Raw genomic sequence first — 14,653 nt, forward strand, 5'->3', positions numbered from 1 at the left:
TTTTATAAAAATGTTAAATATATGTTAAAATATTACATAAAATTCTTTATTTTAATATTTGCTCCATTTCATTTGCATTTTTTTTTTTTGTCTTTGTGATTGTTCTTGTTAGGGTTTCACGGTTATTCGTTATTTATTTTTGTTTGTTTTTGTGTTTGGTTGTTTGTTTTGTCGCCCAACGTCCGTCACCTCTACACTCATCTACATCCTTGTTGTTGTCGTTGGTGCCCGCGGCCTGTTCCCTGCCTCTCGATTTGCTTTTTGCCCTGCCTCTCTTATTCCGTTACTACTAGCTTTTCCTTTGTTTTCGTACCTTGCCCTCGCTCTCGCCTTTCACTGCTTCCTCACTTGTTACCTCTCTCTCTTCTCACTACTCTATCTTACTCTCGCCCTCTCCCTCTCCCTCGCCCTCTTGCTCTAGCCCTCGCCCTCTCGTCTCTGTTGGTCAAAACCCTAAAAACAGTGACAAGTCACTGTTTAAAAATAATAATTAATCATAATAATAATAAATAAATAAATAAATATAAAAATTCCAAAACAACTAGAAGATCATGTCAGGACCTGGTTCTCCGTGCGATGCCTGCAAAGTATTAAGACGAAAATATATTCAATTATGCGTCTTTACCCTTTTCTTCTGCCATGAAGAAGGACTTACTGATTTTGTAGATATCCATAAAGTTTTTTGTGCTAGTAATGCCTCAAAGGTACTGGACTAGCTTCTGATTAGTGACCGTTATGGGGTTGTCACTACACTATTGTATGAAGCACAAGCTAGGTTTCAAGATCCTATTTATGAATGTGTATTCTACATTTTGCCCTCCAACAGCAGATCGTTGATTTTCAATTTCATCTAGCTTTATTGGAGCAATTACTATTTGTAAATTCTTATGCAAACCTTCTAAATGTTCAAAATTGGTTTCACCCTGAAACGAATTTAAACCCGTATTATGACAAATGGATATTTCCTTGTGGATGATCCAAACCCTATTTGAAATTTTAAAAACCCAGTCATTCAAGAAGAAAATGTGTCATTCCCTTATTTTCAAAAGACTAGTTTGCAACCTTATCCAATCGAAACTAACAGCAGCCAATGGCCATTCTCAGGTGATATAGATGAACTTGGATCCGTCGTGTTCGGTAACAATCATTCACATTGAGCATCGGAGAAATCCAAAACTATCAACGTGGGTGCCTTAGATTATTATTTTGTAAATTTTGTAATGCTACTGTCCCTTGACTATACTATGATTATTTTCTTTGATGTTGTGTAATCTTGAATTATGCTCGATATTATGGATTATGCTCGATATATTTCTCTCACGAGCTATATTGTTTATATATCTTCATTTTCTTCGTTAATAATGTTTTTTTGATTATGACAAAAAGAGGAAAAATAATAAGATGTTATGAGATGAGAGATTGTATGTATGAGAGTGTGAATTGTATATTATTTTTGTATGGGAGAAGAAAAATGTATTATGATATTTTTTCATGCATGTGAGGAAATAGTATATCTGAGAGATAGGACATCAAGCAAGTGCAATTAAGACAATTAGATTTGACAATCAGGTTTGGTCTTTAAAATTCTTAAAAATTATTTTATCTATTAAGTTATATCCAAAATATTTTTACGCTATTAGTATTTTTGAAAGGGGGAGCTTATAGTATAAAATTAAGAAGGAGTTCAAAAATATTTTATCACATTAATCACCTCATAAATCATTTTTTGTCATCATAAAAAAGGGAGAGAATGTTGAGCTAACTTGTTCATATTAATTAAGTTTTAATGATTAATAAAAATATTTTTATGATATAAATGTATTTATTTCTCATATAAAAAAATAAATTTATTTTGAATTAAAAGTGGGTACAAAGAATAAATTTATTTTGAATTAAATATGGATTGTCTTTAAACATATTTCATTCTTTTGATTATTTATGTCTCAAGAGTTTATGTTTGAAGTTTTATTTATTGATAAATGCTTTTATTACTTATGCAAAAAGTATATTTATTTTGAATTAAAGGAGAATTACTTTTAGACATGTTTTTTTTTTTTCTCATACAAAAAGTAAATTTATTTTGAATTAAAGAGAATTGGTTTTAGACATGTTTTTTCTTATTCATGCAAAAAGTAAATTCATTTTGAATTAAATGAGATTGCTTTTAGACATATTTTTTGATTTTAGTCATTTATGTCTCAAAAGCTTATATTTGAATCTTGATTTCTAATGTAAAAAGTAAATTTATTTTGAATTAAATGTGATATATGTTTTTTTATTGTTTGAGAAAGCCTAAATATTTTTTGAATTTCAAACTTCATATTAACATTTATTTAGTGGGTAAAATGCTTATAAATACTCACAAACTCATTTTTTGAGTATCTATAGCACATATTGCATATTCAAAGCTGCAAAATGCTCTCAAACTAATTTTCAAACATTCCAAAATTCTTAAAGATTTATTATTCATCCACCGAAGAAGCACAAGGCAAGAGGAGAACAAGAGATCTCAAAACTGAATCCGATTTTCTCCATTCAAACTGAGATCACCGTTTATTTATTTATTTAAATATTATTGCCTTGTATATTTTGTACTTAATTGTGTCTAAGTGTGGAAAATTAAGAACACAAGAAAATATGTAAATAAAAAAAAATAATATTTTTATAAATATAAATTTTAATATACAAATTATAAAATAATAACTATTCAATCTAAAAATAAATATAAAATTTATAATACATTCAAACAAATTCTGAAAATAAATTTTATAAAAAATTAAAACTTTGAGTTAGATATGAAAAAAAATTCATTTCTACTTGTGAATAGAAATGTGTTTTTAAATCAAAATAGCGTTTTAGATATTTTCGTAATATCATAAAATGGTCATGAAAAATTTTTAAAATTATAAAAATAATCTAAAAATAATTTTTAACTTTTTACAAATGTTAGACTTACACTCTCGATAAATTTTCATGCTTCGTAGGTTATAAATGCCAATTTATAATTATAATCGGACCTAAGATGAGACACTTAAAAGTGGAAATTGCAAAAAATAACAACCCCTCAAATACAAAGTTCCTTTTTAGTCACATTTCTAAAAAAAAACCTTTTTAACATTTTAAACAAACTAATAGCATCATATAGCCACTTGACCAGATTTGACCATAATTCTCTTTAAAAAATAAAAAAATTAAAAAAAGTTAAATACCAAAATATCCTCACAATTTTAAACCCACAAAACTCGGAATATACTAAAATACCCTTACCGTACCCAACCCTCACAACTACAACCAGTTGACCTCTCTCTCACTACAGCCACCTAATCGCCGCCTTGACAGCTACCGTTACCGACCGCGATCGTTACCAACGACGTCGATCTCATCATCGTCGAACAAGGTATGCTTTTTTGTGTGATTTTGGTGAAGATTTGTTGACGTTGGGGCTGGTGGACATGGTCGTCGGTTCGCCTGTGTTGCCGGCAACGAAGATTGGTTATCGGGCTTCGTCTCGAACAAAGCCCGACAGTAGGCTTCGTTCGCGACGAAGCCCGATGGTGGGCTTCGTCCCAAACAACCAAGCCCCACTGTCGAGCTTCGTTGGGGCATCTCGCCTGACAAGGGCGACGAAGCCTGACATCGGGCTTGGTTGTCTGAGACGAAGCCCACCGTCGGGCTTCGTCGGGGCGTCACTCCCGATGTCGGGCAACACGGCCAACATCGGGCGCCGCCACCATCTTCTATGAGGAAGACGGTGGCTTCCGCCCTAAGCCCTATCGGGACAAGGCCCGATAGGGCTTGGCTTTGAGCCCGATAGGGCTCGTCTTGGAGCCCTATTGGGCCGTTTTCAATTAGGCCCAATAAGGCTTGGCTTCAAGCCCTATCGGGCCATTTTCAATTATAAGCCTGATAGGGCTCGGGTCGAGCCCTATCGGGCACTATATGGCCCGATGCCGAGCCCTATCGGGCTTATGGCTCGGCCGATTGAAAATGGCCCGATAGGGCTTGGCTGAGCCCTATCGGGTCATATAGTGCCCGATAGGGATATCAGGCTTAATTGAAAATGGCTCGATATAGGGTCATATAGTGCCCGATAGGGATATCAGGCTTAATTGAAAATGGCTCGATAGGCCGAGCCCTATCGGGCCATATCGTCAAGCAGATCCCGATAGGGCTTGGAGATATGGCTCGATAGGGATCTCTTCGAGCCCTATTGGGTCAAAGCCCCATGAATACGAAGCCCGATGGGGATCTCATCGGGCTTTGTGCCCCCAACTAAGCCCGATGACTATGTCTCATTTCTGAAAATTTCGATGGCTGTGTGCCTTTTCTGAAATTCTTTTTTTTCACATAGATCTGGAATGAATATCTACCAAAAATATTTTATTCACAACCACAACTATTCTACACAACTTAAATAAGCAATATCAACACAAAAAGTACTTTTGAAAAACAAAACAAATATAAATCAAAATCAATACCTTGAATGCTTCTTGGAGAGGAAAACTTCTCGTGAATGTGGCTTCAATGAGGTCTCTGCGATGATTGATGAAAAAGTTAAATCACCCAACAAGTAAAAGATTGAATGTAGGAAGAATGGTTAAGTTTGATGGTTTGGGCAATGAAGAAGAAAGTCGACAAAATGAAAAGAAGAATGTAGGAGCGTGAATATTGGAAGAGAGAAGAAAGGTAAGTGAAAGAGACAAGGATATTTTGGTAAATGAGGCTAACGGTAATGTGGCCTTTCTATTTTAAAATCTCATTAAGGGTATTTTAGGTATTGTACAAAAAAGTGGCTAGATAGTGCAATTAGTTTGTTTAAGAGTTCAGAAACGTTTTTTTTCTGTGAAGTGACTAAAAACAAATCTGTTATATTCATTTATGTTAATTATGAATTCATCTCCACTTAAAATAGGTTAACATTGAGGGTAGGTATTATATTTTATGCTTTTTTTTTATTTTTATGAGCTAAGTGTTCGAGTTTTGCCTTCCCCCTAATTCAATCTCCGAGTAAATCGGACGTGGTCATAAATTTATACATTTTTAAATAACCACACTATTAATTTTTACTAAATAAGATATTTTTACCTTTACTAAAAATTAATTTATCGCCACTTCCGAAAACAGCTTGGGAGCTTAGTGCTTCTTTGTTTGTGTTCTTTTCTCTTCGAAGAGGAAATGACAAATTGGTAATTGTGAATTAAGTTAAAAAAAAATGTGTAATTGTCGTAATAAATAGAAACTTTATTGTTAATTCCATCAACACAAACTCATTTACCCACCGTTTCCAAATCGGATGGTTACTATCGTCCCGATGACGCGTACAGACCAATGGTTACCATCCACGTGGACTCACGCACTTCCCAGTCGGCCACCTCATACCCACATTGAAACATGTTCTCTCTCCATTTCTCTCTCCTCTTCTTGTAAATAAACGTTCTTTTCCTTGTTTCGTTCGCACTTTCTCACTCTACAAGCGATACGCGAGATATCTTATTTTAAGTGTTATCTCCGACTTTGCCTTTGCCGCCGGATTGTTCTTGGCCGAACTTTGACGCAAATCATGTTTCTGCTCGACTGGTTCTATGGGGTTCTGGCATCTCTAGGTTTATGGCAGAAAGAGGCCAAGATCTTGTTTCTAGGGCTTGATAATGCCGGAAAGACCACTCTGCTTCACATGCTGAAAGACGAGGTTTTTTCACTCTCTCTCTCTCTCTCTATATATATATATAATATTGCGTGCGTGTATGTATATTCACAAAATTTCACTGATTAGGGCATATAAAGCAAAATCTCAGTTCCGCTTTGAATAAGTAATTTTTTTTTTGGTCTGTGTGGGGAATTCATTGAGCAGAAAGAACAAAAGGTACACCGCTAAAGCTAGGGCATACCCAAACTAAACACAAATCAACACAGGAATAAGTGATTTAATAGGTTCCTTACGTATTTTTTTTTTCTAATAGGAGAATTAGAACAGAAATGTATGATATCGTTTAACTTCCTCTCCAGTTTTTTCCTTTGTACTGCAGTTTCTTTATTTTTTTTTCTTTTTGGGAACTAGAAGTTGTCAATACGAGAAGAGGTTAGAAGTGGAACGATAGGAGTTGAATCTACGCATCTTTACTTTTAGAGAGCGAGGAGAAAATAGACAGTGATTTCTAATAAAGGAAATGAACATTTTCTCGTTTTTTCATCCAAGAGAATGTGCATGCGACTAAATTTAGTATTCCTTCATTTTCATTTTTATTTTCTGGTTTTCATTTTCTTTCAAATTCAGCTAGAAATTGTTTCCATTATTCGATAATTAGTATCAAAACACCGGGAAAAGAGATGATTAATGTTTTATTTTGGGAATTTCTGGCAGAGATTGGTACAGCATCAACCAACACAGTATCCAACCTCAGAGGAATTGAGTATTGGGAAAATTAAGTTTAAGGCTTTTGATTTGGGAGGGCATCAGATTGCTCGTAGAGTCTGGAAGGACTACTATGCCCAGGTGAGTTCTCGTGGCATCAGAATTTAATCAGTTAACTTTGGTGTATGGAAGGACTCCTGGTTCTTCATTTTTTTCCCCTTATTTTTAGTCTATTCAAAGCCTTGACTTGGTATAAGTAGATCTATAGATCATATGATGGATGTCACTTCTTGAGACCACTACTCTTGGGTCCCATTATAAGTGAATTTTGACTCAGTTCTTGTTTCAATTATCCTTGTTTACTGACGTTTTAGGCATTCTTGCAGTTCTGACTTATTTGCTGTGACCTAAGTATGAATGCTTATCCAAAGTTGGTATGCAGTTGATTTGTATGTAAGGGAGAATGAGATTCGAGTTCTCTCATGAGAAATTTGAACATTGTCTTGGTTTTATCACTCGTTGTTGCATGAGTTCTGCAGAGTCAGTGTTTTTCTTCTCAGCTGCTTGATTACCTGTCAAAACAGCAGTAAGTCAAAGATTAGAGAGAGGGAGGGAGGGGGGTGGGTGGGTGGGGGGGGGGGGTGTTCATGAATCACGTGTTTAATTAATTTGGCCGACTTGAGTTTGTGTCTTATTAAGTTGACTATGAAAAGAACTTCTGAGTTGTATGGAAGAAATAAAAGAAAGAAACAAAAAAGGAATGAGAAATAAAACTATGTTTGCTAAAATTTAATTTTACGATGTTCGTACTTACAGTTGTTCAATTTTGTTCGTCTCTTTTTTATCTGTGCATCTATCACGCATAGTTGTCAAAGGTGCAAGGTGCATTGAGGGACAAAAGAGTGCTTAGGCCTAGGTGTGAGGCAAAGCGTGAGCCTCATGCACATGAGGCACACATTTATTTAAAATGCTTGTAAAATATTTACACAACATTCTTTTCAATACGTACCTATAAGGAGGTAGATGCAAAGTCATCAAATCATAACTGACAAATAACCAACCCTATCGTAACAGCTAGTTTTATTGCAGAAAACAATTAGTTTCTCCTAACAAAATAAATTAGAGGAAAGAAAAAATTACAGTAGATGCAAAAAAATTACAGAAAAACAGTTCGTTTCTTCCAATTTAAAAAGAATTACAGCTGAACACACAACAAAGACAATTAGTTTCTTTTAAATTGCCCCCCCCCCAAAAAAAAAAAAAAACTAGAGGAGAGGACAATAATCAATAGAGGACACTGAAAAACAATTACAGAAAACAATTTGTTTCTTTTGCAATTAGTTTTTTCTAAATTGCAACAGAAATTAGAGTAGAACACAGCAAAAAAAAAATTACAGCAAAAAATTAGTTTTTTTTTTTTTCAATTAGTTTCTTCTAAATTGCAAAAGAAATTGAATGAAAGAAAGAAAAATGCAGTAGAACGAACAGGGGAATGCACAGTGATGCAACCGACAACCACAATTTCATGCTGGCTAATAGAGAAAAGGTCTCCAAGAGGGTGGTCTCCTGCCTCTGGCAACTTTGTAGGTGAAAACAGGTCACTGGAGGATAGGCGCGTGCCCACACATGCAACTAGTTCTCTAAAATATCACTGTCAAACGATCCCGATCAGTGGGAGATGACAAAATGGAAAAGAAATAGGGTTTTAATATATTTACAAGGCACTCAATAGCCATCTACCTAGGCAGACCCTAATGCATGGCGCTGCGCCTCAGTGGTGATGAGGAGCACAGAGCTGTGCCTCTGTGTGCCTAGGTGTGCCTTTGACTACTATGCTATCACATTGTTCACTCATAAAAGGCCAAGTGGAGTTGAATGTAAGTGGTCAGGTTCATGTCTGCTTCTTGATTGATAAGCTAAGATGCCCTCGCTTGGGAACTTCTTTTTTCTCCCTGCCATGGTGGTCTTAATCAGGCATTTTATCACACAGATCTATTTTGGCACTTGAAGCATGTGTGTAAACCAAAATCAATGGCTTCATGATTCCAAGCAATTTTTACTTGTCATGGAGTATGTATTCCATGCATTATATGCCCAATTTTGAAGTATATGCTTTATTTAGAAGCTTTATTTTTTTTTGAACCAGTTGTAATTATTCATCAATGAGGCAATAATGAGGGCCTGAGCTCAGTTTTGTACCTTTGTTGCTTTGCATGATGGTTCATGTGTTAGGCAGATATGGTTTTGAAAGCTCATGTTTTGAGCATGTAAGAATCTTTTCTGTCTCCAGTTTTATATAATTTTGGAAGTTCAACTTATTGAACAAGTAAAAAGGTTTTATGTTAGAGTTTTGTGTAATTGTCATTCAACTTGCAAGAAATTGTATGTCAAGCCTTTGGTTGTCTGGGTTTGAATTTATTTTTCATTCACTGCTTGTGTGTTTTTGCTTCTTGTTCTGTTAATGCACTCATATTTTCCAATGATATAAGTGGGAGATTTCATTTTAATTTTTTCCCTATCAACCTAGGAGGCATAGACGTTTTCAATTTTTTGGGTGTTGTAATTGTGGATCAATAAATTCAAACACAGATATATGTTGAACATGCCAAATGCCATTCCTATTGTCTACTGAATACATGCCCATAGGTCGGACATGTGGCATATGTAACAACCCATCTAAATTACTCCTAATTAGACCTTAAGTAATGAAAATTATTGATGATGTGACATTATGATTAAGTATGGAATTAACAAAAAGGCCTGATGAAAGAGAATTTGTCTAAGTATGAAAAGTAACCAAACAGTTGATAGTTTAGGTGACCTGGCTATCAGGTTGGATGATGAATCAGCACGCTATTAGGATTTTGAGTGTCTAAAATCAACCAAATTGAAAACAGTTTTGGGTCGATGATTTCTGTCTATAGCAGATTGTTTATTTTGAGGTTTTGATGGATTTTTTGAGAGCCATAATGAATTGATAAAATACACCAAATTTAGTATACTGTTGCCGAAGTTGTGACGAATATAGGGCATGCTTGGACTGTAGGTTAACCACGGATGGGTTTGTCACAACCCCAAGGGTATAGTAGTAAATATAATAGTAGTGGTAGTATAATGCATTTACTGTATTGTACCTTAGGCTACTGATTCATGTTGTACCTTTCAGTTAACTACTAACTGAAAGATATAATAGCCTGTAAATGGGCTATAGATTAGGTAGAGAATGTCATTGTGGAATAATAATCTGAATTTCAGTCATCTCTCTCTACATTTCTCTCTATATATCTCCTCTGTTCTCCCTCAATTCTCTCTGTTCTCTCTCTCTCTCTCTGTTCTAATTCTCCCTTGGTTTCTTCCAATTCTTTTCTAAACCCTAGCTCAACCCTAGGTGCATGACATTTGGTATCAGAGCCAACGATTCTCGGCTAGTGATTCCAGAAATTTTTAGCAGTCAGTCAAGGAAGGCGAAGCAGGTTCAGGTGATTTTCAGCAGTTGAATCCCAAGCGGCTGGATCTCGGTTGTTGAATTGGATGGTAGGTGATTCTCAGGAAGCAGCAGCAGAGTTGATCGAACTCTCAGGAAGCTGCAACTGAGTCGATCAATTTCAGGAGGCTGATTCAGATCTAAAGCCTAGCAGTTAATTTTGATTAGAACTTGAAGGCAGGCCAGATTGATTGATTCAGATCTAGGCGACTCCTAGTGGTGATTTCTGAGGGCGGATTCAGTAAGTGAATTGAGGCAATGGCAGAAGGAACAAGGATGAAGCAGTTGGAGGCGCGGCTTGATGTGCTGGAGCTAGGTGTAAAACAGACTCAGGAGGAGGTGAGTCTTAGCAGAGAAGAGAATGCAGCAACCAGAGAAGCTGTGCAAACCTTGGAAAGAAGTTCTACGGAATAATACACTCAAGTCAACCAGAGGCTGGATGAAATTATGTCAACCAAAGGATGGATGGAATGATGATTGATGAGGATGATTTCTACAATGCTTCAGGCTAGATTACCGGAGGATTTTCCTCCAAGATCAGCTACAGCTCCGGTTCTAGCCAAGGCTGGCATTCTTCCTTGTGCTCCTGTTTTACAGGAAGCCGAGGAACGCAATGAGTTGGAGCCTGAAATTCCAGGTAGAGGTTCCAATCCAAGTCACCACCACTCTTATGCCGAGGTTAGAGATCTCGGTCTTTGAAGGAGAAAAACCTAGGTGGTGGGAGAGATTTTTCCATTACTACCGAGTGGCTGAGAATCAGAAAGTGAATTTGGCAGCAGCATATCTCAATGACATGGCTGATGCCTTGTTCCAAGGATGGAGTAGGCTGAGGACTGCTTTTAATTGGCAAGAATTTGCAAATGATTTTTGTGACAGATTTGGTGAGAGGTTAATAACAGACATGATCGAAGAATTCAATTAGTTGAAACAAGAAAACTCTGTCATGGACTATCTGGTCAAATTTGAAGAATTGAAGTCATTGATGCTTATTTACCATCCGACTCTAAATGAGGCCTCTTTTGTATCTAGCTTCATCAGTGGCCTCGATGATGAGCTGAGGCCAACAATGAAGATAATGCAACCTGCTACGGTCAAGCAAGCTGCTGAGAAAGCTAGGCTGCAAGAATTAGCGTTGGAAGCAATTTATAGAAAGCACAAGCTCCTAACTGAAATTCAACCTTCAAACAGTCTGCAGTTGGAAGGTAATTCCTGGACTACAACCTCAGGACTGCACCAAGGGAATCTGAATCCTAGGGTTTATACTAACTTAATTCAGCCAAATCTCTTTCGATGGAGTATAAGAGACAGGGCTGTGCTACCATTGTGGAGAAAAATTTAGTCCAGGCCACACCAGTGCAGAAAACAGCTATTATATATGGAAGGACTAGAGGAAGAAAAAGAAGAGCAAGCAGGGATTGGATAAAGAATAGTGGTCATTCGCTGTAATTTCTTGGGGACAAGAAATCTCTCAAGGAAGGGGGATTGTCATGACCCCAAGAGTATAGTAGTGAATGTAATTGTAGTGGTAGTATAATGCTTTTACTGTATTGTACTTTAGACTGCTGATTCATGTTGTACCTTTCAGTTAAACAGCCTATAAATAGGCTAGATTAGGTAGAGAATGTCATTGTGGAATAATAATCTGAATTTCAGTCATCTCTCTCTACATTTCCCTTCGACCTCCTCTGTTCTCCCTCAATTCTCTCTGTTCTTTCTCTCTCTCTTTCTGTTTTAATTCTCCCTTGGTTTCTTCCAATTCCTTTCTAAACCCCATCTCAACGCTAGGTGCATGACAGGGTTGTTTGAGATAGGCGACCATTTGAAGCAACCTGTTGATAGTCTTGAGGACCATGAGGATGTGGATAATGATACCAAGGGAACCCGATAGGCTTAGAATGGTACCCAAGTATGATTCAATATCTCCCTACACCTCAATTGATTAATCAAAAGGGTCCTTTTCACTAAGTAGGTGCCCCAATGGCTGGACAGTGGGTTCCCAGGCACACATTCAGTTGTGCCATCATCTGTAAAGAATGATATCCAGCCCATAAATTATACTAGACATTAGGGTTTGAGGAGCAATAGTATCAGAGGAATCTTAAGATAATTAAAATTAAGAGAATTTTTTTCAACTCCATACTTTTGGCAAATAATGGACTAAATAAGAATAATGAGGATGCGGTCCTTACAATCGCAGCATATTTGTGTGGCCATGAGTTGGACAAACCTCAGGATGTAGATGGTTTTTTAATATAATTTTTAGAATTTGTATGGGGGTTGAGGTGTCAAACAAGCCAGGGCTGTGCTGGGCTGGATGCAGCCTTGCAGGCCTTATAGCCCCTTTGCAGGGATTAAGCTGCAGCATATGGCTGCATATTAAAAAAAAAATGTTTTTGATTAAAAAAATAATGAGTTAGCCAAAACAGGAGAGCCAGGCCATACCAAGCCTGGCCCTCAGAGTGTGGACAGGCTCAGAAAATGGTCTTGCCCCTTTTGGGTAACACTTGCAGATGCAACAATTTTTGGGTAAGAAAACACAAAATTGCGTGTATCTACAACACTGGATAAAAAATTGCTACTTCTTTTGGAAAAAAATGGCATGGTATGGTTTATAATGGTATCTTTACATTGAATTAATGGTATGTTTGTAAAATTTTTATGTATGATCATTACCATAAATTGAATGATATCTTTACATTGAATTGATGATTTTTTTTTAAAATTCTTATGTATGATCATTATCATAAATTGAATTGTATCTTCATGTTGGATTAATGATATGCTCATAAACGCCATTAATTAAAATATAACATGTTATTTTTCAGCTCCTACTGTTTCCATTTTTTTGCTTTCTTAACTCACCATACCATTTGTCAGTTTCTTCATCTGGATTAGTACTTATTAGTTGTCAACAGTTCAGAATACAATAGAAGTGGGTTGTCCATGTGCATGCTCAAGTATTGATATGTTGAAGAATTTATATTTTCTTCTTTTCCCCTGCAAAAGTGAGGATTACTGCTCGATGTTAAATGAAAAATTGAGGAGTTGGCCCAAATAAAGGTATGGTTATATGTGAAATTTATTACTAGTTTCCTGGGGTTGCAATAATAGCAGTTGCCAAATGTTGAAATGCGTATATTCTGCATAAGTCTGGAATGTTAAGTGGTCATTCAACTTTGTGTGGTTGTCTTCACTGCGCTTAATTCCTTCTGTGCACTGTTGAAGAATTTATGCAATACAACTATGCAATACTGTTCGCATAATAGTCACTTTTGTATGGAGTCTCCTTTCTTGTGTACTTTCACATGTTACTACAATTTGTAGTCTTGGGGTTCTATAACTTGATCTTGAGTCCATTTTAGGGCATCTGGACCTGAAGCAAATTATGCATCAGCGTCTTTGGGAATTTGTGTACCTCTGATAAACCTACATTTACACATTGATGTAATAAATTATTGACATGAAAACATAGGATAAAGAGAGGTTTGCCTTCCTAATTAGCATATGGTTTCACAATCATGCAGGTGGATGCTGTGGTGTACCTTGTTGATGCTTATGACAAAGAGAGATTTGCCGAGTCCAAAAAGGAGTTAGATGCTCTCCTCTCGGATGAGTCACTTGCAAATGTCCCATTTCTGATACTTGGAAACAAGATTGACATACCCTATGCTGCCTCGGAGGATGAGTTGCGATATTACATGGGTTTGACTGGCATTACTACTGGTAAGGGTAAGGTTAACCTGGCTGATTCAAATGTTCGCCCCCTAGAGGTCTTCATGTGTAGCATCGTGCGGAAGATGGGATATGGTGAAGGTTTCAAGTGGCTCTCACAATACATAAAGTAAGAGAATGGGAACACATTAAGTGAAGATGTGAAGCGACTTAAAGGGTAAGTTTCATCCACCACATCTTCCAGAGGTGTTGGGCAGTGTAATACATAGTGTTAATGTAGAGTCTGTTTGGTATGTAAAACCCTTCTTAGTATAGTACCCTATTAGCTTGCAGACAAAGTATTCTTGTTCTTTTTTGGTACCAGTGTTTAAGTTGCTTCTTCTTCTCCTGCTTTCTTTGTATTTGTTACTGAATTGCAGAGAAATAACAGGGGTGTTCTAATATGTTCATGTGAAAATGTCCTCATTTTGTTCTTTTGGAACTTTGACTCACTGCAGTAAAACAAGTGTACCTCCTCGTCATTGCCAATAACTAATAAATAAATAGCAAACATCATTCGAACTTCTTGTTCTCTGTACAGGAAGTCTGGGCCTCCTTGGGTTTGTGAAGAATGTTCGTTCATAGGGTTGTAGACCATGTCTGAAGGCATATATATATATATATAATATAATTTTACCACAGGTCAAATTAACTGCATGCGCTTGGAATTGCAGAAAATTAGAGGAAAAATTCGTTTATATATTAAAGATGGAAACATTCATTCGGGTTGGTGCCGGGGTTGGGGTTGGGGTTGGGGTTGGGGGTGCGCTGGTGAAGAGGTTGCGCTATTATTATCTTGGCCGTAAATAACAGAACTAAACACTGTCAAAGGGCGAGTATACTTACCAAGAAAAGCTAAAACAAGACTGCACGGAGTTGGATTCCCATACATGGAAAACCGCCAGCGTGAAGCCCAAATTTTGATTCAGTGGGCCGAAATTAAATATAAAAAATATTTTTTTAAAATAATAATAATAATAATAATATTAAAATATAATTATTCTTTATAATTTTTTTATACTTTAATAATACCACATAATAACTTAATTATCAATTCTATTAAATACATCATTTTTAACAAATACTACTAAACTATCATTTATCAA

General features: G+C 36.4%; 1 protein-coding gene across 1 annotated transcript; it reads left to right on the forward strand.

The window, feature by feature from the left end:
• Positions 1-5,418: 5,418 nt before the first annotated feature.
• LOC127811615 (GTP-binding protein SAR1A) lies at positions 5,419-13,951 on the forward strand. The gene is made up of 3 exons (XM_052351628.1): positions 5,419-5,689; positions 6,362-6,493; positions 13,361-13,951. Exons 1-3 carry the CDS (start codon positions 5,561-5,563, stop codon positions 13,679-13,681), a joined length of 582 nt encoding a protein of 193 aa, XP_052207588.1. The 5' UTR covers positions 5,419-5,560; the 3' UTR covers positions 13,682-13,951.
• Positions 13,952-14,653: the final 702 nt, after the last annotated feature.

This window comes from Diospyros lotus, chromosome 10 (genome assembly GCF_014633365.1).
Source record: "Diospyros lotus cultivar Yz01 chromosome 10, ASM1463336v1, whole genome shotgun sequence".
Classification (NCBI taxonomy): Eukaryota; Viridiplantae; Streptophyta; class Magnoliopsida; order Ericales; family Ebenaceae; genus Diospyros; species Diospyros lotus.

Bases quoted from the DNA above. Each gene is read 5' to 3' on its own strand.
- LOC127811615 (XM_052351628.1), top strand. From the start codon at position 5,561: ATGTTTCTGCTCGACTGGTTCTATGGGGTTCTGGCATCTCTAGGTTTA. The intron at 5,690-6,361 runs GTTTTTTCACTC...AATTTCTGGCAG, and splicing joins TTCACATGCTGAAAGACGAG to AGATTGGTACAGCATCAACC. The intron at 6,494-13,360 runs GTGAGTTCTCGT...ACAATCATGCAG, and splicing joins GGAAGGACTACTATGCCCAG to GTGGATGCTGTGGTGTACCT.